Here is a 24,514-nt window from a genome sequence, read left to right as displayed (position 1 = left end):
TCAATGTGTCCTTGGGCAAGACACTGAACCCCAAATTGCTCCCGATGGCTGTGCCAGCACCCTGCGTGGCAGCTGGCCGCCTTCGGTGTGTGAATGGGTGAATGTAGGCACATTGTAAAGCGCTTTGGATAAAAGCGCTATATAAATGCAGTCCATATACCATTTACCATTCATTATGAGTGTCAATGTCCTGGAAAAGCAATAAAATATAAATCATAAAAAAATCTATTCGTCATTTAAAGTTCTTGTGCGTGTGTACTGATGACGTCAATAACAACAATGTCTGAGATGGAGTCAGTAGAGAGCTTTGTGAGTGTCTCTCAAAAAGGAGCATATTCTCCTAATTGATAGGCACATTACACCACTATGCAGCTTTAACGCTGATGAATTATGGATACTAGCTGTGGAACCGAGGTTCCTTAATTGGACTTCAACGTCAGACGGAGCACGTTTTATAGTCTGTTGTCTGAGCTTGTTTCCCTGATTCACTGCACACTCATTTAAATTCTTTCTTGCCTTCCAGTTTGTTGAATAGAGAGCCAGAGTGGAACGTCACTTCTTGCTTCAGCACTGCACCAGAGATTTTCATCCGCCATTTATTTTCCCATAGACATTTCCGAAAATGCTTATAAAAATAGTTTTACTCGTTCAAACCAAACTATCCAGATATGTTTAGAAACAGGAGAGACCACATAACATTTCACTCAGACCAAAACGTTAAAAAGAAAAGCGGATTTAAAGAAAATATTTTTTCCGTGTAGTTTTATTAAGTTTTGGTCTGAGTGAAATGTTCTATGGTCTCTCCCGATTCTAAATATATATGAACCGTTTGGTTTGACCAAGTAAAACTATTTTTATAAACATTTTCCGTAATGTCTATGGGAAAATAAATGGCAGATGAAAATCTCTGGTACAGTGCTGAAGCAGGAAGTAGGCGGTCACTTTGCCTCTCTATTGAACTTTCTTGGTTATAGAATGTGTCAGCATGAAGACTACTGTGCAAAAGCAAAAAGCAACATCAGAGGGAAATACATCAAATAATGATGAATAGGCACATATTGGCACATACAGCACATATATATTCATAGGTATGTCCCAAAGGATGCTATAAGATGACTAACAACTGTGAGATAGATAAGAACTGTCAGAGAGAATCGCAGAAAAGTAACACGAAAAGGTCTGAGATGATATAGATACATATATATTATATATATATATATATATATATATATTTTTTTTTTTTCCCCCTCGCAACTATGATGACACACAGCAGCAATAAAAAACACCCATGGAAAGAAAACACCAACAGTTGCCATGACAACTGCCTCCCGACTCCCGCATCCCCGGTTTTAGTTGCTGCAAAGTTGAGACCAGGTTTGTTTTTATAGTTGTACCCTGAGAGCAGCCTCTGGTCAAGGTGTTGAGCTGGAGAGTGAGAGCAGCCTCTGGTCAAGGTGTTGAGCTGGAGAGTGAGAGCAGCCTCTGGTCAAGGTGTTGAGCTGGAGAGTGAGAGCAGCCTCTGGTCAAGGTGTTGAGCTGGAGAGTGAGAGCAGCCTCTGGTCAAGGTGTTGAGCTGGAGAGTGAGAGCAGCCTCTGGTCAAGGTGTTGAGCTGGAGAGTGAGAGCAGCCTCTGGTCAAGGTGTTGAGCTGGAGAGTGAGAGCAGCCTCTGGTCAAGGTTGTTGAGCTGGAGAGTGAGAGCAGCCTCTGGTCAAGGTGTTGAGCTGGAGAGGGAGAGCAGCCTCTTGGTCAAGGTGTTGAGCTGGAGAGCGCCGGCGCTTCAGTTTGTTCTGGAAGTGGCTCCCATTAAAAAAGAAACAATGATATAGCGCCCTGGATTCAATTAGACCCCCGACCACCATTCTGTATCCTGCCAAGGGAGTACGAGATGCTGTAATACATGGTGTTAGAGAGGATTCCTCACTGATAACACTGTCAATAGACCTGTGTGTTGGGAAAGTTTATGGTGCTTGTGTGGGTGGGTGGTGTTATTGCTTGCTGCGTAGATATGAGAGGTAAGATGATGTATGCCTGTAATAACATGTGTTTCAGTCAGGAACACTCTCGTCATAGATTGAACCATATTTTAGCGCAAAACAACAAATGGAAATAAAGTTGTGCTTTGCGCTGATGGCGCCGCTCGCTCCCTGCTCGATTAGTAGGGGTGTCACGATACACTCAGTTCACGATACGATACGATACACGATATTGGGTTCACGATAACGATACGATATTTTAACAATATTTTTTTGCAATCGATTTGTAAGTTGAGGGGGCATCCTCCACGCTAATTTGAGTCATTTCACCATTTTCATCCCTCCGTGTCTGTAATGTCCCTCGTCTGTTCAAACAAAGCAATGAAAAGGAGAGTGAGCATGCAATCAGATGCAGATCGGTGCCACCGTGTTCAGCTTCTTTTTCTCGCGATATGAGATTTCATCTCAACGATACATATTGTCACGTTTTGATATCGCGATATATCGTGGGATGATCTATTGTGACATCCCTATCGATTAGCCAAGCAGGGTATACAAGGGTAAAGGCCCAAAGCAAGACTATTGAATATACGTTAGATAGACTCTGAACTAGAAAGGTGGAGGCTGGGGTGGTGGAGGCAATGCTTTGTCAGCAGCAGTGGTGTGGGAGCATGGGGGTGTAGCAATTGGATCAGTGAAGGGAAGCCATATTTAAATGGACCGCCTTGAGAATGGACTGTCTATCTATTAATTAATTAATTAATTAATTAATTAATTAATTAATTAATTAATGTTTATTTTTGTTGCCTTTTATTATGATCTCACCTCAAATAAATCCAGTGTATCTATCTTAGATGTTTCATTGAGAGCTAGTCACATTCTTTTGCATGTGCTCTGTGTATTTGACACCCATACAGTATGTAGCCTACACACACACACTGGTTTTATCAATGAGTCATCCTACATTTGACTGTGTGTCTCTCAGGATTTGAAGATAGGGGGCTGTCTTCTTCTACAACTCTGCTATAGCATCTGAGGGTGAAGTGCCTTGTTCAAGCCACTTGCTCAGCAGGACGTTTCTGAAGCACTCACTCACTCACTCTCTCATCAGCTCGTCTGTGGATTTGAATCTGGTAACCTCCGAGTAGCTTCTTTCATTTTTAACTTACTGCCACCACAATAATGTATAGGGAGTCAATGTGAGATGGTTGCAGTGTAATAAATATAGCAGTCGTAGTCGTGTGATTGCCAGGGTTCTTCCCGGTTCTTCCCATGACGCTGGGCCAGCTGGGGTCATAAGATGGAAGAGTCAGGACACACATGCATTCATTCAGTCAGTCAGTCAGTCAGACACTCATGGACGTTTAGTGGGAAAAGGGGCCGTATCGGAAGGTGGTAGAGAGTCTTGATTGGAGGGGCGGGCAGGGGGAGTGACTAGGGCCATGTGGGTACTGGACGCGCTGCCATAACGCTGAATGGCCACTGTGCCGTGGACTTAAAGGTTTGTGCTTGTTGTCCTGCAATCTATCCATCCATTGTGCTTATCTGGGTCAAGATTGCAGGGGCAACAGGGTAAGCAGTGCAGGTTAGATTTCCTTTTCCTGGTGGATTTCCAGGCCAGCTGGGAGATGTAGTCCTTCCAGCGTGTCCTGGGTCTGCCCTGAGGTCTGCTCCCCAGGAGACAACATCCTACCAAGTAACCATCGCCTCGTCTGGCTCCTCTCACGGACAGTGGGCCCTGAGGAGAAACTTTGTTTCAGTCTCTTTTTGTATCCATGATCTCATTCCTGTAGCGAGGAGGTTGTGCCTGCGAGTCATTCTCCATGGCCGCTCTGGTCTCCTCCCACATGTGAGCTTTTCGCTTCTGCAACTACAGCAGCCGTGTATGGCCTCGATGCCAGTACTTACAGGGGCTTACAGTTAGAAAATGTAATATGATGTGTTTGAATAAATGATCATCAGACCGCCACAGTTATGAACACTGAGGACATGAAGCTTAATATGGACTATACTTTCACTTTCATATGGATTTGTTGTTCTCCTTCCATGTTATACAGATCCTTTCCAAAAAATTAGAATATCATGCAAATGTTTTTTTCCCCCATAATTCCTTTCAAAAAGTGAAACTTTCATAGATTATAGATTCATTACACACAAAGTAAAATATTTCTAGGCTTTATTTGTTTCATTTTTCATAATTTTGGCCTACAGCTCCAGAAAACCCCCAAAACAGTATTTCAAGAAATTAGAATAGTGTGAAGAAAATCAGCAGTTACTTCTCAGTTATGACTCCAGCCTCAGTCCACTCCCTCTAAATCTCAGACAAATTTTTGAATCGTCTTTGCTTGACAATCCACTGAAGCCCACGGTCATCCATGGTATTTCCATGATATTCTAATTGTTTTGAAAGGATCTGTATGTGCCAGTTGTCTCCTCACCTAACCTGAAAATAATTACCCACAATAGTTATAACGTTACAGTTTGTTGCGTGCCAGAGTGAATGTGGGTTTCCACTTCTCTGGGACCTGAGTGGGATAATGTGTGGGTGAGACACTTTACTTTGCTGTATTTGTTAACCGTCAGAGGCAAATCTAACCTTTTAGCGAGGGAATGAATATTGACAGTCTTTGTGAGGTGCTTCACATTTAATTTAATATTGATTATCTCTTTGCTGAGTGCATCGCATAAAGGATGCATACAGCACACCCGCGTATATTTCGGTTAAAACCATATAGGCCGCATATTATGAAAAACAGATTGGCTTAACACCATTTTTGTTGATTTTACTGTTTAAAATGTGGCTCTGATATACTTCCACATGGCGTGACAGTAGGTATGCAGAGCACGTAAGGCCCTAGTGTGGGAAATGATAAGGACGTGTTGAAAAGATAGCAGATCTTGTATAAGATCTAAATCGTTGTATCCCTGAACTGAGGCAATTCTAGCTCAATTTCAGTGCTTATTCTTCTCTTATCATCTTACACAAGTGGGACCAAGTTTGGTTTCAATATAATACAGTTGGAGGAAAAAAGATAAGATGAATGGAAATACTGAGCAGCATGCACTCTTAGAAAATACGGTTCATTAGGGTTCTATATAAAAACGTATGGTTCTATATAATTTACCAAAGAACCCCATGTCTAAAAAGGTTCTATACAATTTCTGAAAGACAACAAAGAACCCTTCAAAGAACCCTTCTTCTTCTTAAGGTGTCGACTGATTGGTGGACCCCAAATGATTCTATATAGAACCCCAAAGGGTTCTATTTTTAAACAGTGGTTCTATATAGAACCCCCAAAGGGTTCTATTTTTAAATGTGGTTCTATTTTTAAAAAGTGGTTCTATTTTTAAAAAGTGCTTATATAATGCTTATGTATAGAACCCCAAGGGGTCTATATAGAACCCCAAAATGCAACCCCAAGGGTTCTTTTAAATGAACCATCTGAAATGGTTCTACATAGGCTCACCTGATAGGGCACGTACCACAAAGGCTTTGTCCTTCACGCTTCGAAATCCAACCGCATTCACCCAAAAATAATATATAAAATAAATAGATCTGAAATACCATTTCAGGGTTTCAAATACATGCCAAGCTATAGAACCCTTAAAGGTTCCATATCGAACCACTTCTTCTAAGAGTGTGTAATAGGGTATGACATGCACCGTGTCATTATTAACCATCCGTATATGATATTGCTGGTGTTTACCTTGTCATGTTTGTGAAACCTGTCGAACCCTGACAGTTGCTCCTCTCAGACAGGGATGGAGCGAGCGTATATCATCTGCCTCTGTTTTTAATTAGCTGTGGTGATGGACCACTCCGTCTCTGTATCCCTCTCCTCCCCCTTTCACTCTCTCTCCCCATCTCTCTTCCTCCTTCACTCTCATTTGTTAGACAGCACATGCACATGCTTTTCCATGTATTATGGGGTGTCAGCAGCACCACAAACCAGTCAGATGATCTTGCTGTAGTTCAGTATATTTCTGTGGGACTTTCAGAACCGCGAGTATTGACTCTTGTGACATTTCCGGGCTGATCCCTGCAACCGGTGAGAGAGCCAGTGACGAACGATCAATGGTCAGTCTGCACATTAATTAGCCGTAATGTGCTGTTTTAATTACAATCTATAAGTATCTTCTGTTGTGATGATTTTGATACTGCAACCATAGCAACCCATATGAGGCTGCAACATCCCAGGAGAGTTTCAATTCAAGCTCAAATGAGAGGATATCCGCTTCAAGCTGGAGACCAAATACTACTGTAGGCTCTTCCAGTCCCCCCAGGACAGGTGCAGAGAGGGGACTTGTCCTGCGTGTCCCTGCATGTCCTCCTCATGCATACGCTATTGATCAGCCTCCTTTCTCAAACTTAACCCCATAGAGTACCTGTCTGTCTGTGTAAAATGCCTGTGAATTATTAAGACTGCATGCCAGAAACCAAGACCTGCAGTTGCTATGGAGACCTTTCTAATTGCAAAAGCCAAACCATCAGACATGGGGACAACAGTAGATTCACGTTAAGACCCATAATTTTCTTCCCTCATTGGATATTGATCTCTGACGTCATAAGTATCATTATTGATCACATAATACTTGCTACTTATGTCATATCGATATTGCTAGTCTTTTGATAGATAACCCATCGTGATCAGTGAATTTAGACAAAATTCTGTGGAGCACGCTCTGCATCATAATAATAATTCATTTCCAGAGAGAGACTGCATGTTTTTCCGTTCCCAACTAACTGAGCCCATGCAAAGACTATTAGCTTTTGTTTCAACTCAAGCAAACTCAACAGTTTGCTAAAAATACATAGATAAGGGCATCCCAGTGTCTCACCTGCTAGGGCACGTACCACAAAGGCTTTGTCCTTCACGCGGCCGAGCCAGGTTCGAATCCAACCTGTGGTCCCTTGCTGCATGCCCCCAAAAGTAATCTATCAAATAAATTGATTTTAGTTCATTTTAGATAGACCGTAAATGTCATGGAAATAGCTCAGGTAAGAGTTTCTCTTACAATACTCTACAGAGGCAGTAGCCTATATATAGCAACAACAACACTTAGGTATGTTGTGTTTGCAGTTGCAAACATATACGGTACATATAATAACCATAATGCATCTCTCAGTACATTGTCAGATAATGTAATTTATGCAAATCTGTAGAAACACTGCACATCTTACAACAATGCCGGAGGCTTTTTTTGTTTTTGTGTGTTAACGCAGGGGGGATCTTTCATGTCTGTTGCTCTTCAAAGCAGCTAGCATGTAGCCTACCAGTGGGAGGGTTTGTGTTTTGTTTGATCTCTGAAGCAGGGTTGGAGATGGCTATCATCTAGCAGCGCTACCTTTAATGGGCCTGTAATCTACCTCAACCTCAGTCTACCTCATCTGTGTGTCCAGGCCTACCTCACTCTCCCCCTCGAAATCTCCCACCTTCTCTCCATTTGTTAGACATCACACATGCTGTTGGGTGGGCAACTGGCGGCCCGTGGGCTGCATGCGCCCCCCGACCTCACTCAGTGTGGCCCCTGGGCCAATTTCAATTTCATTTTTTTTTTTACAAGGTGGACGTTTTTGGTTAGGTGTTAGACCACCAAAATCTGTGTTTTTATTTTACTGTACAACCCAGCACATGTCACTAATGGCGTTAGCATTGTCCATCCACATACTGTTTAACATTAGCATTTGAGCTAACGCTATTACTAATCTGATTGATATCACATATTTGGTTGATGTACACACCATCAAATTGCTGTAGCGGGCTGTTTTAAAGCTAGAGCAAAGTTTCTGGTGTCATCTGAATGGAAGAATGAACTAAATTTGAATATGAAAAATATAAATGTTGGTATAATAAACTTTGATTGCCAGTCCTTTTCATCAAATTAGTAGCTATAATTGGGAGTGATGGTGTGACAGTAGGCTACTGGTGGAAGTGCACATGGTCACAATCTGGCCCTCTGGTAGCGAGGACATTTTTTTGTGTGGCCCTCTCCATCATCAAAGTAGCTCATCCCTGGTGTTATGCTTTACTATGCAGGTTACTGTAACGGGGTGGGTATGTCTCGTTTCCCTGGGGGGTCGTATGGTTCCTTTTGTTGTTCTTAATGAGGCACAGACTGTGTAACCCAGGGGAGAAATGCACCTGAAGCAGTCGATGCACTTACTAATAACAGCAGGAGAGGGAATTGTCACCATGGGACCCATTAGAAAGACATTATTTTCTAACATTACCCAACAGACATTATTTCTGTGTGCTACTGTCCTGGAAATATGAAGTATTACTTCATTGAGACATTTACGGTAGTTATCACGAACGAACAATAATAGCTATAGAACCTGCAGGTTGGGCCTGGAAATATTTTTTATTACATGCACCTGCAGAGCTCGTCATCATAGCATAGACATTTAGAAACGCACACCAGAAGCGTTCAACAGCCTCAAACAGTCGACAATCATTTTTAAAAGACGCACACAGCAAATTTTTGAAAGGTACCGTACTAAACAACTGAACCCCAGTACATGAGATTTACAACTGATCACAATTACAGGCGCACTTGTCACTGCGGTTACAGCACTAAAATATACTATTGTTTGACATCTATTTCAGAAATGCTGCACAATTGGTCCCAATGTCACAATCAACCAGTCATGAAACATCATCACATTTAAACACTTGTGCCCATGCAGGAGGATACGTCGGCCTGAGTGGAGGGAAATAAATATATACCTGAGTAACAGACAACACTGTAATGGAATAAGGGAGGAGGGGGGGAGGCAAAAATACTGAAACATGCTTGAAGAGAACATGCAAAGAAAGAAAGAAAGGTAAGAAAGAAAGAAAGAAAGAAAGAAAGAAAGAAAGAAAGAAAGACATTTTGGGGAAAAAAAAAAGATCTGGTCATTATTCAAGTTGCTAAAACTGCAAGAAAGGAAAGATAAAAACAAAACTGAATGAATAGATTAGAAGAGAAACACATCTACACATTCTGCAGACTTTTGAACCATGGTTAGAGGCACTTGCGGTAGATGAGTTTCTGTCACTGTCACTCCCTCTTCATTGAAAAGCAAAACAGCCGCTTGATCAGAACCAGAACCTCTACTGTGAGATAGACCCCAGAGAGGTGACACCAGGAGAAACAAAAGTAACATGCTAGTGGGGTACGTAGTCATAGAGCCAAATCTTTACATATATTTTGTATTTTGGCTAGCCTTTTGCATAATACTTTCTCCGCTGTCATCAGACTGCAAAATCCCACCAATTACAGTACTAACAGTGTGACGCAAGCAGGCTTTGAGAAAGACCGGTAGCATTGCTAGTAAGTTAGCGGCACCCGGACAGTCTTTTCATGTAAGGTATTTTTTTCCCCACAACACAATGCATTCTGAAATCACTGTAGAAATCTAAAAACAGTTTAGGCTATAGAACATAAAATGATTGGAACAGCTTTCTCTTAGCAGCATCTTCTCCATAACCAGACATCAATATGATGAAAATAATAGATTTTCTCAAGTTGTTGATGGTCAACGGTCCAGCATGCTAGCTATTACACTGGCATTCTTCTCAGTGAAACTCAAATCTCTGGCATAACTCTGACCAGATCCCATGCTACAAAGCATAACTCTGATCAGATCCCATGCTACATAGCATAACTCTGATCAGATCCCATGCTACATAGCATAACTCTGACCAGATCCCATGCTACATAGCATAACTGATCAGATCCCATGCTACATAGCATAACTCTGATCAGATCCCATGCTACATAGCATAACTCTGATCAGATCCCATGCTACATAGCATAACTCTGACCAGATCCCATGCTACATAGCATAACTCTGATCAGATCCCATGCTACATAGCATAACTCTGACCAGATCCCATGCTACATAGCATAACTCTGACCAGATCCCATGCTACATAGCATAACTCTGATCAGATCCCATGCTACATAGCATAACTCTGACCAGATCCCATGCTACATAGCATAACTCTGATCAGATCCCATGCTACATAGCATAACTCTGATCAGATCCCATGCTACATAGCATAACTCTGATCAGATCCCATGCTACATAGCATAACTCTGACCAGATCCCATGCTACATAGCATAACTCTGACCAGATCCCATGCTACATAGCATAACTCTGATCAGATCCCATGCTACAAAGCATAACTCTGACCAGATCCCATGCTACAAAGCATAACTCTGATCAGATCCCATGCTACATAGCATAACTCTGACCAGATCCCATGCTACATAGCATAACTCTGATCAGATCCCATGCTACATAGCATAACTCTGATCAGATCCGATGCTACATAGCATAACTCTGATCAGATCCGATGCTACATAGCATAACTCTGATCAGATCCGATGCTACATAGCATAACTCTGATCAGATCCGATGCTACATAGCAGAGACCCAGCTAACAGTATATGGCACCGGCGAGGTAATAGCTTGCCCATGGTGCCTCTGAAGAGCCTGTGATATGTTCGGAGGAGAGTCACACAAACAGACGAAACGACCAATTACACAACGCTCACAACTGCAACAACAGAATCAGACTCCAGAAGGCATAACTGTAGAACAAAGAATAGTACAGCCTCAGTTAGCATAGTATCATGTGGGATTGACTGAGTACTTTCAAAGCTCCGTGTCTTCAGTCAGACAGTGTTGGGGTTGTAACAGAGCATGTAGAGGTGCAGGTTCTCATCCCAGTGTCGGAGGATGATGAAGAGCTGGTTGGCAGCAGCCTTGATGGAGGCTAAATCCCGGCCTTCGGGGATGCTCTGGGCGCTCAGCCACATGCTGGCCTTGGCGGCCACCAGTTCCCACTCGATGAAGTAGCTGGCCGAGGTGTGCTCCAGCCAGGCCAGAGCCACGGCCGTGGCCCACACCATGCTCTCCGGGTCCATCCGCCTCAGCACGGCGCCGCCGGGGGAGGCGGCTGTAGCCGGGGGCATGTCCAGGCTGTCCGACTCAGAGCCCCGCCCGCTGTCTATCTGGGAGTGGGGGGAGAGAGGGGGCTCAGCGGCGGAGGAGGAGGAGCCGAACAACGGGCCGACCAAACCCGGAGGGCCGGTGTCGGTCCGCGGACTCCTGGTCAGCGGAGAAGGGCTGTGGCTGCTGACCACCACCAGCTCCGCCGGTTCAGACGGCGACTTTCGTCCGTCGTCGCTGCTGCTGTCGGCGCGCCGGCTGCCCGAGTGCGACAGGTGGCCCAGGCTGGCCCGGTGGCTGGTGAACGGGGAGGTCCACTTCAGCTTGTCCATGGGCACGTGAATGGCGTCGCACAGAGCCGCGTCCAGGGGGAACGCCCCGCTGGCCAACTGCAACGACACCTGTGGAAAAGGAAACACTTTTTAACCCATTGATACCTGATGCAGCATTTGTGTGTGTATCCCTTTAAGATAAGAAGTCTTAAAGGGATACACACACAAATGAGGGATATACACGCAAATGCTGCATCAGGTATCAATGGGTTAAAAGTGACACATTTTCCCTGATGGATTCACAGCAGCAATCATTCCAGTCACAAGCCCACTTCAAGGCATTTTCTTAAGGTGTTCAGTGTAAGACATTTACCCCAAAAATGTGTACATTACTTTGAAGACCTAAAAAAAGTACCATGATACCAAAGTACCAAACTAATTACCATGCAGATTGACAGAATATCCACGTAAAGGTACCACTTCATGCTATTTCAGCTGTTTAAAAGATGTCCCATGGGTCTTAAACAGGGTTATTCATTCTGTTGGGGGGGGGGGGGGGGGGGGGTTAGACAGCCCCTGTGGGACCTTTCTATTGGCTCTGTCTCTCTCCTCATTAACTATGCACTGTTTTGAAGGGGGCAGGACCTCTGGTAAGATGATCTAGGATAGATCCTTCTTTGGTGCATTTGATGTTTCCATTCTACACAGCTATGCTAGTACAGACAACAAGGTTTGTCCTCCATTTTCAGTTGCGGGCAAATTGAATGAGTGACGTTGTGATGTCACAACGTCACAGAAGTCAAAACGGCTCGTGTGGAGGCATTTTTTCCTTTAAGATGGTTGGTGTGTTTTGAGACTTCCACGATGTTTTCCAATGTAAGTTGATATACCGTTAGCACGCCCAAGTCCTTCATAATCAAATACGGAAATCTTGTTTGACCTGAAATTGGACCTGTGAGGTTCTGGATGGATCTGATACCCACCAGAGGAATGTAGTCTTTGTTCTCGTTGTCACTTTCTCCGGTCGAATCAGCCGACTTGCTGTGTGATCGACACATGAATCCTTTGGCAGCCCGAGTCAGGAGCCGAGTCCTGCTGAGGGCCAGTCTGGCAGGAAGACAGGGAGAGACAGCTGTGATGTAACACAGGTGTGATGTAACACAGGTGTGATGTAACACAGGTGTGATGTAACACAGGTGTGATGTAACACAGGTGTGATGTAACACACACCTCACTTAGCTTTTATGTACAGTACTGCTTCTATCTGGTCTATTACATTCCTTTCCTTTTGTGGATTCATCAAATGGAGAGAGAGAGAGAGAGAGACAAAACGAACACAGCAGTCTCCGGCAAGAATTGTAATCATTTCCTTTGATTAGTCGGGTCCATTTGCAGATTGTCAGATAATAGAAATTCTTTGCATCAAGGGCAAGTTTTAAACAAGGTATTTTTTCCTATTGAAAGGAGAAGAACAGGCCATTCATCTGACACTGTGGAATAGAGAGGCAAAGTGGGACGTCACTTGCTTCAGCACTGTACCAGAGATTTTCATCCGCCATTTATTTTCCCATAGACATTTCGTAAAATGCTTATGAAAATAGTTTTACTTGTTCAAACCAAACGGTACAGATATATTTAGGAACAGGAGAGACCGCATAACATTTCACTCGGACCAAAACGTTAACACATTGAGTGCCAGCCGTTTTTTCAATGCTGTAGGTAAGTTGTGCCAGGTTTTTTTTGGAGGATTCTGGCTCATTTTACAAGAGCCGAGGATTCTTTTCTGTTAAGACTTCGTGAACACCAATCATCTAAAAAGAACTAATAGAATGTGTGCTTTCTCTGTCTAAAAGAGTTAGTTTGTAGATTTAGTAGTTATGTAGATATTAGCCGTTGAGTACAGCATGGTTTCAGAGATTTTCAGAGAGTTTTGAGATAAATGGATTTTTAGAACCACGTGCCTGTGATTATGGGTGCCCTTGGGCAAGTCTGTATACTGTTTTGTGTGTGTGTGTGTCTCCAAACTCCTCCCTCCGTAGGTGTGGCTTTGCAGTGTTTTGTCACAGGCGAGTTTCTGTTGCCTCACAGATCCCAAAAAAATAGAAGGGAATCGCAGGAGCGGGGAAGAGGAGAGGAGAGGCGAGGGGGGGGGGGTTAGACACGGGAGAGAAATTCCTTCGCGATCCCCTTCTTCCAATCTTGAGGCAGCCTACTCCTGCTCTGCTGCTGCTGCTGCTGCTGCTGCTCCTCTGGGCTGCTGCTGCTGGCGGCTCTCGGGCGAGTCTGGAAACGGGCTCGTTCGTTTCTTGAGGTGTCGGCTGAGAGCTTTTGCGATTCTGGTCTTATTTATGCGCAAAGGTACTCGAGTGTGTGTGTGTGTGTGCGCGCGCGCGCGCGTGCGCGTGTGTGTGTGTGTGTGTGTGTGTGTGTGTGTGTGTGTGTGTGTGTGAAATCGAAAGAGTTTTCGCCCAGCTATTTCCTTGAAAATTAGAATGGCTTTCTCCCGCGGACTGGCTTTCTCTCTGTCTGGAGAGAACTGTCGCCACTTAGTGGTCGGTAAAATAGATTATACACATTCTCTTCCTCCAATATTGATATAGAAGACGTAAAAGGGGTTGATTGATGTCCCACCGTCAAATTTTTTTTTTTTTTATGTAAGACGAGATATCTCGTCTTTGGCACTCAACGGTTGGATTATGTAAGACGAGATATCTCGTCCTTGGCACTCAACGTGTTAAAAAAAATGCGGGTTTAAAGAAAAATATTTTACGAAATGTCTATGGGAAAATAAATTGCGGAAGAAAATCTCTGGTACAGTGCTGAAGCAGGAAGTGACGTTCACTTTGGCTCTCTATAGACCCTGACACATGACACCGACAAAAAAAAATCAAAATCAGGCAACAGGAATGGATAGAGAAGGGCATCTGGGCAGTGTAGAGGGAAAGCACTCCTACCACCGCGGAGACCGGGATTCAATTCCCGGCAGTACTTCCGGCTTGGTCAGACGTTCGTACAGACACAATTGGCCGTGTCTGTGGGTGGGCAGCCAGTGGGGTATGAGTCCTGGTCGCGGCACTAGTGCCTCCTCTGGTCGGTCGGAGTGCCTGTTCGGGTGGGAGAGGAACTGGGGGGGATAGCGCTACGTCCTGCCAGTGAAACTCCTTGCGGTCAAGTGAAAAGAAGCGGCTGGCGACTGCACACGTATCGGAGGAAGCATGTGCTAGTCTACGGCTCTCCCCAGATCGGCAGTGAATCGACCGGGACAGCAAGGGGTATTGGCCAAGTACAATTGTGGAGAAATATGAATAAACTTGATAAAAAATTGATGGATAGAGAAGAGTTCAACAGAATCAGCATTTCCATATTATGAAGCACTGATTTCATTGAAGTGCCTGTGTGTGCTCAGTAGATGCAGTATACATTTTACAGTACGTGCCAAACCATTCAGCATGACTCCCTACTGAACAGCACCCCACCTGGCAGAAAAGAGGCTCTCCACCGATTTATGTGATTGGTCAGAGGCCACAGATGGACTCCTCTGGGAGGCTGAGACAGAGACAGAGACAGAGACAGAAAGAGAGAGAGACACAGAATCAGAGAGTGAGAAACAATGCCTAAGTGTGTGTGTGTGTGTGTGTGTGTGTGTGTGGTCCATGTTTGCAGAAAAGATCTGAGGACTCTAAAAATGTGTTGGCTTCTCTCACCCAAAGGGGACTGAAACGTCAATAATAATATGTTTTGCATTTTAGAACAATAAAATGACATTCTGTAGAAAATGACAAGAGACTACCTGACAGTTTGTCTAAAGGGTCTTGATGGCGACAAACTGATGAGGGTAGGAAAGGAATGATGAGCCCAGTCCGCACACTGTAGCTGCCATTTATTACCCAATGTAACATTTCGAGCTAACGCTCCGAGCTAAGAGCGTTAGCTCGAAACGTTACACTGGGTAATTAAATGAACTAAAAATGAACTAAATGGGAGCTACAGAACACCATCATCGTTCCTTTCCTACTGTCATCTTTTGTGGTCCGGCACCTGGTTCGAAGACCGTTGGATGTTGTTTGACAAACTGATGAGAGACATCATCACATTCACGGACTACCTGGCGCGTTGAACATGGACTACCTGGCACGTTGAACTTACCCTCTGCAAAGCTGCATCTCTCCCAACCAGCGGAAGAGGGGGTGCTGCATGGGGAGAGTCCATCCTCGCCACCTAACACGTTGAGTCAAAAGAGTTCTAATCATCTAACTTGACAAGTGTCAAGTATGGTTAAGGTGACCAGATGTCCCCCGATTTTCGGGGACAGTCCCCGTTTTTGGTGACCTGTCCCCGGCCGGAGCTGTCCCCGAAAATGTCCCTGATTTTCTACTGGCGTCTGCGGCCGATATAACTCGAGCTCTGGCGGGCTCATTCTTAAATCTAGAGTGAAGATACTTATAGGCTATGAAACTGTAAGACCTACAGCATCCATTGGGACCAACGATGCCATGCTACCTTGTCAGGAAGGAAGGGGGCTAAATAATGAATTTTGAAAAACCAGCATGGTCAATTTCAAAGGGGACCCCTGACCTCTCTCACCTCAAGATATCTGAATGAGAATGGATTCTATGAGTCCCCACGAGTCTCCCCTTTACAGACGTGCCCACTCCAACCACTCAAGCAAAAAGGTTGCAGGAGGGTTACGGGCAGGTTAAAAGCATATCACAGCATCACACGTCTATGTAGCCCGTTGATCCAGGCATCCAACAAGTGTTTACATGTTCTGCTGCAGCTCTTTCAGGACATATTGAAAAATGAAAAAGCACTTAGGCTTAGTGGAGGTAATAATAATAATAACACATATAAACATGAATTATAATCAGAGAACTCATCTTTCCGAGAAGTACTTCACATCAACTTGACCCCCTGAATGATAGCTACTCCCTCTTGACTCACTTCACTTGCTCTCTCTCAAAAACAAAAATCTCTTCTCCTTCTGCTGCCGAGTTAAGTGTTACCACGGTAACGACAGCGACTCTGGTCCAGGATCTAATAGAAAATGCAAAATAGCAGCCATTGCTGTCACACAGGTCCCCATGTGGACAGACAGGGGACAGCCTGGGTCTTACTGTTGGCCAGGGCGTCTTCAGCCTCCTCTGCCACGCAGCCGGACTGGGAGCGGCCCAGGCCCACGGAGTACACCCTGTTCTTCCTGCTGCCTGAACGAGAGCTGGAGTGGGAGCCCCTCTTCAGACCTTCACCTGAAAAACCCAATAGCTTTTTACTAGGGATGCACCGATAATATGAACATTTTGGCCGATGCCGATAACCGATATTAACATTGCTGTTATGGCCGATAACCGATATTTACAGATGTCGATATGATCTGTATAAAAACACATTCCTATGATAATAACATTGTGTACATAGTGAAAAAGGCATGTAAACACTGAATTTGAAAAAAGTAATGCATTTCTTTATTTCCAAAACATTTGTAAAAGCCCATAAATCATATACTGCATTATTTCATCTCAATGTGAATTTTGGCTGATAATGATAACCGATATTAACATTGCAACATCGGACCGATGCCGATATGTAAAAAAATGACTAACATCGGCCGATACCGATATGATTGCGATATATCGTGCATCCCTACTTTTTACATAATATGATATTTGGTAAGTCTCTCCCAAAGCTATAGGCTATATTATACAACAGTTCCGGTTGAGCAATTTGATTTGACAAGAGGCATTTCCACGAGTGCTGATATACAGTATAACAGCACTGGGACGTATCACTGGGTATGTATCACTCCGCTTCACAGGTGTTTTACTGTGATGTAACCTTGACAAGGATGTGTTCACATCATAGACATAAATAATATGGACGTATCTATAATCCCATTACGTTTCGTTTTCCTGGCGGAGTTCAAACGGTGGGTGTCACCATCTTGATTTTTCGTCAGCAGTGTGGGAGTGAATGGGTTGAGTCCTTCCGCACCTCACGTGAGATGGGAGTTTCCCAGAGCCGCAGCTCCGCCTGCTATTGGTCCATGATCGGCAAGCTGCGTGATCACTGGACAGGGGATGTGTCAATCACCCCCTTTTCTATCATCTATTTTACTATATAAAATTATATAAAAATCTACCCCCCTACAGTTGTTATGAAAAGGTGAAATTAGCTATATAGACCAAAACCGTGTTTCGCCCCTAACTGGAAAGATGTTTAATCATGTTACAAAGCCGGCCATTTCAACATGGGGGGAATGCCTACTGCCCCCGACGCCTAGTGGCCATTCGAGGAACTACAGCTTTTCAATTCACTTCCACATCCTCAGAGGGAAGGGGGTGGGCTTGCCCACTGATTCACATACAGTAGTGTTCTTTCAGCGTGGAGGAAGCTCTGACTCATTTGAATGTAAATGTGTCCACAAAGTCAGACTCTTAATTCATTGTAAGGTTCCAGATGACGTCTCTCAAAGACACGACAATGCAGATTAGAGGCTTCCTTCCCTGGCTACTGTCAAGTTTGCTTCTGATGAAAGCACTGAGGTCGACGTTATTGTCCCTATTCAAAGAACAGTTTCTATATGAGTCATCTTAACTTCCATACATTAAATCCATATGACTTACCAGAGTTTATGTATTCAATAGATGTCTGCAAATACTCATTGGTGTCCAGATCAATGGGAACAAATGCTGTATATTTGCTGAGTATATTGCAGGCCTTGCTGGTGTGAATAGCATAGAGTTGGTACCTCCTGCCAGAGCCTGTGAAATAGAAACACAATGTATTATCTCATTTTGAACACAAATAAGGCATAAGTGGTATGATAGAGCCATTTTCATTTTAAGAAAAGCGGTCATTGCATACATGTAGCCCTCAAATCCTCAATATGGATGGACTGCATTTATATAGCGCTTTTAGCCAAAGCGCTTAACAATGTGCCTACATTCACCCATTCACACACCGAAGGCGGCAAGCTGGCACGCAGGGTGCTGGCACAGCCATCGGGAGCAATTTGGAGTTCAGTGTCTTGCCCAAGGACACTTCGACATGTGGACTGGAGGAGCCGGGGATCGAACCACCGACCTTCTGGTTGGTGGACGACGCGCTCTACCTCCTGAGCCACAGCCCACCCCCAATATGTGCTCAATATCCCCCAGATTCATATGAATATTGTTTTTTTCCTGTGACCACTGGAATACACCAATAGCGCACCGTGCTCAATCTCGCACTCCTTCTCCGCCATGTGCTCAAAGTCCTGTATGATGGAGCGTCCGGCCAGGTGGTGGAAGGTCTCGTTCCACAGCTCCTCATGGACCTTCTCCTCGCGCTCGCGGCCGTTCAGGTAGGGCTCGATGTCGAAGACTACCTCCCACTTCACCGGCTTCCCGCACAGCAGCCCCGACACCACGGCCTTGCAGTCGCCTCTGCCTCGGGGGGCGGTGCCCAGCTCTGACACGTGGCTGCTCTCCTGGGGGGTCTCCGCCTCGCATAACTGGTGGCCGTAGCCCTCTGAAATATGACAGGAGCCAGGACCTGGATGTGATTATTATTTTTAGATTACCGTACAAATTGAGTCCAAGGCTTAGATTTGTGACCGGAACTTGTGACTCCACTTAGATTCACATTCCACTTGTACTTGTTACTTGACACTAATCATTTGTGACTGGATTCATGGCATGAACTGTGCTCTGTTCATTTGAATTCATCACTGGCTATTAGCCCGACGCTCTCTGTGCTCAACCTGCACTAATGGCCTCACAAATAACTGTTTCCTAATAAGCGAGCTCTTGGGTTTTATTCATTTCCTGGCTAATATTCTAAATATAGAACAACATTTCCTGCCTTCCCTACACGTCGCCTCTCTCGCACACTGAGAGCACATGCAGCCCTTCTCAACTGAGATTTATCGAAAAGAACTGACTGAATCCTTTAAAGATGATGTTGACACAGAACGGGCTAAAAAAATTAATAAAAAAATCTGCTGTAATTTGGTCCGAATTCAAGGGTTTGTAATTTGACTCCGACCATGATTCTATGTTTCTATATGTCTATAATTGCTTGGATGTAACGTTTCATTATGTTAGAGGAGCCATAATGTGTCTATGACTCATGCACATGTCAGTCCTTTCATGCCTTATGGAGCAAGTGCAGTCAATTTAATAATGTAGTAAAGTAATGCGCTGTGGACTCACATGGCACACTCATGATGCTGTACCACGATGTCTTCATTATGAAAGTAGTATTTTAACATTCTGCATTCTAATCTTACTTTTAAAATGATCAGTTGGACATATTCAACTTTTTGATGCTGTTTTTAACATAATCTGATCTCATCCTCTGAACTTCTTCCGACAAACATGGCGGCGGTGAGTGAAATACTGCAGCTCCTTGCTGTGGTCTCTAACCCGTATCTCCGAGGCTGCCGACAGACGGGCTGTCGGTGGACGATCTGGATCCGTCTTCCCCGGCGCTGCTGCAAGCGGCAGGCTGCAGAGGGGCAGGCTGCGGAGGGGCAGGCTGCGGAGGGTTGGCCTGAGGTTCGGAGTCGGCCTCCTGCTGCAGAAGCCCCTCCTGCTGAGGGAAGGGCCTGTGGCAGCTGGCAGGACGCCCCCTGGAGGATGCGGCGCACAGGCTCGCCAGCTGCGGCTGAGGACAACAGAGAAAAAAAATATTTCATCAAAATACCCTGGTGGAAGATGATTGGCATCGGCTCGTGACAACATGCGTAAAACGATATTTTTATATTTTCTAATCTAAGTTACTATGACTTCATCATGATCTACTGATTGGAATTCTTGTGATTTTACCACAATCACTCAAGGTCTCATGTCTAAGTTCAATTTAAAAGTGATTTGCAGATCTCCAGATCTATATACCGTAAATTCCGGACTATAAGGCGCACCGGTCTATAAGCCGCACCTTCAAAGGTGACTATTTTTTTCTTATATAAGCCGCACCGGTCTATAAGCCGCGGGTGTTTTGATGTTTAATTACCATATGTAAGGCTTCGTGCACAGAGGGGATTGTCGGGAAAGAGATGGCTGTTTGGGGAAGCTCCCATTTATTAACATTTCAACAAAACAAAAGTCAGGTCACTAATCCCCAGACAAAATCACACATTGTGAGATGCTTAAAAATCACCATCGGCGGGAGCTGCTGTGCAGCCAAGAACACAAGTGAAATTCGTTCTCTCGTGACCTGTGGTTCTCAACGTGATGGACGATTCACCTTTCTTGTTAACAGTCCTAGTGAGAGGCAGGTCGAACGTCAAAGGCACTTCATCCATATTTATGATCTGCTCCGGTCCGATGGAATATTCCTTGATCTTTCTTTGTGTGAATTCGCCGAAGTTTGTAATTTTCTCCTGGTAGTCGGGAGGGAGTTGCTGACACAGTCGTCCGCGCCCTGACGGACAGTCCCTTTCGTCTCGGGTTTGTGCATGATCCTTTGCTGCTGCTGCTGTTGTTGTTCCTGTCTCGCTACTGTCTCAGACATGGCTTTCAGGCTCAATCGCCGCCATCGTCGTAACACAGCCAGTTCTCCATCTTTTGAAGCATGATGTTAGATTACAACGAGCTAGTTGTGTGGCTTAGCCTTCCAAAATGTTGCTGTTAGTTTTTTAGAATGTAATACATAGAATTGGGAATGTTACATTAAATTTCATTCAGACTGTCTTTCTGGCTCAATCGCTGCCTTTTTCCCCCCGGAGCGAGGGAGGAGGGAGGGTGTTTTACCGTAGTGGCTGAGAGAGAGTAGTGGCACAGTGCTCCAATCAGGTCGCGAGGCACATTTTTTGCAACATCATCCAATCAGGGTCTCGCTCTCATAATGTCTGTCTTGCTCTCGTTCTGCCTCATACCAACATCCATAGATTTTGGAGGTTCCCGAGTGGCCGTTTGCTGGAAAAATCCATAGATAAGACGCACCGTTATATAAGCCGCAGGGGGCAAAAAAGGCCAAAAAACGGGAAAAAAGCCGCGGCTTATAGTCCGGAATTTACGGTAGGTCAGATGGATAAGATGTGGTTTTGTGCAATACTATAGCCTCCATAGAATCATTCAAAAATAATTCACTATCTGCAGCATTCACAGCAACAGAAGCATTTTTTAATGATTATATATATTCAGTGATTGACATATTGTTGTTGAGCATATTAATTAAGATAGAGATTATAGTCATAATATTCCATATTTGGATTCTTATGATTACAGTGCTCAGATTAATATGCAATAGATACAATGTAATTTCTCCATAGACTGAGTGAGTTTTGTTTGATTATACTGAGACGCTCCCTAAGCAACATTCCAACTTAATTATCATTCATCAATTTTGGCACATTAGTCTTTTGCATTCTTTATTACCCTCCAGCCCAGACCAGGGTCAGAGGTCTGTTTCTCCACCCAATCATTATTCCTCATTTGTCACCACAGTTTCAACATAAATATTGCTTTCCTATAAAAGGACAAAATGAAAAAATTGCAACAGGATATAAAATGAAATGTCCTTGTTTATATAACTATAAGACATTGTGGCTTATTATGTGCTTGTATCTAGATGTGTATATTTGTAATGTCAAACTAAGAGCAACTCTGGTTTAAATTTCTTGCAAGAAAAGTCAGCTTCAGCTTCAAATCTGTGTACTGCAACTAAATAGGCTTTGTGTCACTGGGACAAAAACAGAAATAACCACTGTTGATGTAAAATGTAATGAACATTTTGGAATTCCTGTCGACCAGAACACCCTGGCTTTTAGTGTTTCCATGTCCGGGTCGGGCCGCACCTGGTAGTCGTTTTTCCAGTGCGTCCCGTGCTCAGGGCTCGTCTGGTTAATCAGCTCCTGAACTTTAGCTCTCCTCAGAGGGTTCTTCCCCACCACGGAGCTGGGGTCACTGGGGGTGTACACCTTCTTCGCCGGGTTGTAGTCCACTATCTGGTTGGTGCTGTATGCGCGCCTCCTCGGTGACGTCCCTTGAAGTTTTGTTCAAAGACATGAACACATTCTGAGCACAAACACACCCTGATATAGACTGCAGATGTTCCAATGCCTGTGTCATTTTTAAAGTAACAATCAGAGACATTTTCATATGAATAAATACATATACATTTTGCTCCTCTCTATCGGCCAATAGTGATTCAACCTATAGCCAGTTCACGAAAACGTTTAAATTTGCTGTTCTACACTGGTGTCTGGTAGATCTTTCCCATGTCAAATCCTGTGGTGTATTTGACACTTCCAGCAGCAGCACAGCAGTTTGTTTTGGTTGAAATAGAAGAACTGGGTGAGACACTGCATGAAATAGGCCACACCCATCATGGGGGAAAGCTCTCCATTCACTACCATACACCAGCGTAATTTTCCCTTGAATTAAACATAGCTAAAAGCTGTTGTGTGGTGGGCTACGCAGACAACAAAATGTAAATGAAAATCGCTAATTAAAGTTTTTTTGTACTCCCGAGCAAAACAAGGAAGCCATTGAGAATTGGCAAGAAGAAAAAAAATGTGGATCTAGCTGTCAATGAAGTAAGTTGAAGTTTTCATCTTCTGTATATATGATCTTTGTGTGCAACACGTGACATAGGAGAACGCCAGGATTGGGGGGGAGTTTTTGTTTCCCCCCGTTTTGGGTGTGGTTTCTGAATGATGACGCGCTCCGCAGTGTCTCTATGGCTGAACAGACAACAGACGGCCCCTACAGAAACTCAAACTACATCAACAGAAGAGCCAAAGAAAACATTGCCACGGTACTGGACACTGCTTGATTGGCAGCTTATCTCTGGGAAGTGCGGTTGCAAAAACACCTGAGCAACGGCCGCTTATCACCAAAGATAACACCAAAATCCAAAATCACATCAAGACAGTGACACACATAACAACAAAACTGCCAAATACAACGGTGGGAATGAAGAACCCCGTCTTTTATGAAACGTACGGCCTCTTACCCGTGATGTGGTGCTCTGCGCTGAGGGGGCTGCACTCTGACAGGGAGTCCTGGTAGCAGTCGTACAGAGGTCCAGACTGTGTTTCCCTCTGGGACCCCTGAGCGTCAAAGCCCTCTTCTTGAGAGTGGTAGAACACCGAGCTGGCCGACTCGTTGGAGCGCATCATGCTGTATCGCCTCCTCTTATCCTGTTGAATTGGAGTCGGTGACACGTCGCGGTCAAGTGCTTCACTGTGCTTCTATTCACAAGGCCTGATAGAGCGCTAACTCACATTGACTGGGCCTCAAGGCCTATTCATGTCAGTATGACTCACTGTTCAGAGGGAACAAAGAGTTCTTTACCTCCGCCAGGTAGGTGATGTTTTCGGTGCCGTTTGTCTGTTAGCAGGATTACGGAAAACCTACTGGGCCGATTTTCATGGCACTTGGTGGAAGGTAGGGGGGGAAATAACCAGATGCCCCACAATACGATATTATCACGATACTTAAGTCACGATACGATAGTATTGCGATATTGCGATATGCTAGTATTGCGATAAATTTGAGTATTGCGATATTTCAATATATTGTGATTTATTACCTTTTTTCAACTGCAAATTATGTCCCCAAAGGAAAAAAACTTTGTCAACATCTGTTTTATCTAATCAGATAAAGTTTCCAGTCTGTTCATCTCACTTCAATCATTTTAATTGCAGCAAAATGGGATTGTCAAGCAGACAGACTGACCAACACTGTCATTAAATGTCATAAATGTTGCATGCACCTGACAATTTCTATAATAAAATATCACAATACTTGGCATTCGTGCGATACGATATATATTGCCACACAAAATATCGCGATACTATGCTGTATCGATTTTTCCCGCCACCCCTAGTGGAAGGGTGTAGCATGGCCCAAGGAAAAACCCAATAAATGTTTGCGCAGATCCGATCGGATTCGGGTCAAAGAAGGGGGCGGGGCTAGTGAAAAGGGGCCGTAGCAAGGGATAGGAAGGTCGTAGTAGAGAGTCGGCATTCAAGGGGTGGGTAGGGGGGAGTGGCTAGGGGGATGTGGGTGGTTGGAGGAGGTGTGGTCAGGAAGGTGGGCGGGGCTAGTGAATAGGGGCCGTAGCTAATGATAGGAAGGTCGTAGAGAGTCGGGGTTTGGGGAGTGGCTAGGGGGATGTGGGTGGGTCAGGGTTAGAGATCCGATCCGACTCACAAAATCGGTAAAACATAGCAGACTGGAGTGTTGGCCTTGGCGGAGGTCTGCGCTCTCCGAGTGCACTTCTAGTTAATGTTGTTTTTCTTTAGCAAACTGAACATAGAAGAAAATTAGATATATACATAATAGGGGTGTCACGATACACTCAGTTCACGATACGATACGTATCACGATACTGGGT

At 44.4% G+C, this 24,514-nt stretch overlaps 1 protein-coding gene across 1 annotated transcript in view; it reads right to left on the bottom strand.

Moving 5' to 3' along the window:
- Nucleotides 1-10,642: 10,642 nt before the first annotated feature.
- The window catches only part of vwa5b1 (von Willebrand factor A domain containing 5B1), a gene marked incomplete at both ends in the record, with an annotated part of 31,890 nt that continues 18,018 nt past the window's right edge, over nt 10,643-24,514 (bottom strand). Inside the window, 10 exons of the mRNA XM_083656654.1 lie at nt 10,643-11,320; nt 12,175-12,298; nt 14,668-14,737; nt 15,338-15,409; nt 16,306-16,437; nt 17,812-17,949; nt 18,401-18,697; nt 19,594-19,834; nt 21,969-22,156; nt 23,129-23,315. Of these exons, the coding sequence (XP_083512780.1) occupies nt 10,643-11,320; nt 12,175-12,298; nt 14,668-14,737; nt 15,338-15,409; nt 16,306-16,437; nt 17,812-17,949; nt 18,401-18,697; nt 19,594-19,834; nt 21,969-22,156; nt 23,129-23,315 (2,127 nt within the window). The remainder of the gene's footprint in view (nt 11,321-12,174; nt 12,299-14,667; nt 14,738-15,337; nt 15,410-16,305; nt 16,438-17,811; nt 17,950-18,400; nt 18,698-19,593; nt 19,835-21,968; nt 22,157-23,128; nt 23,316-24,514) is intronic.

This window comes from Poromitra crassiceps (genome assembly GCF_964638095.1).
Source record: "Poromitra crassiceps genome assembly, chromosome: 20".
Taxonomy (NCBI): Eukaryota; Metazoa; Chordata; class Actinopteri; order Beryciformes; family Melamphaidae; genus Poromitra; species Poromitra crassiceps.
The sequence above is the reverse complement of the archived record's forward strand: the minus strand, read 5'-3'. Positions and strand labels throughout refer to the sequence as shown.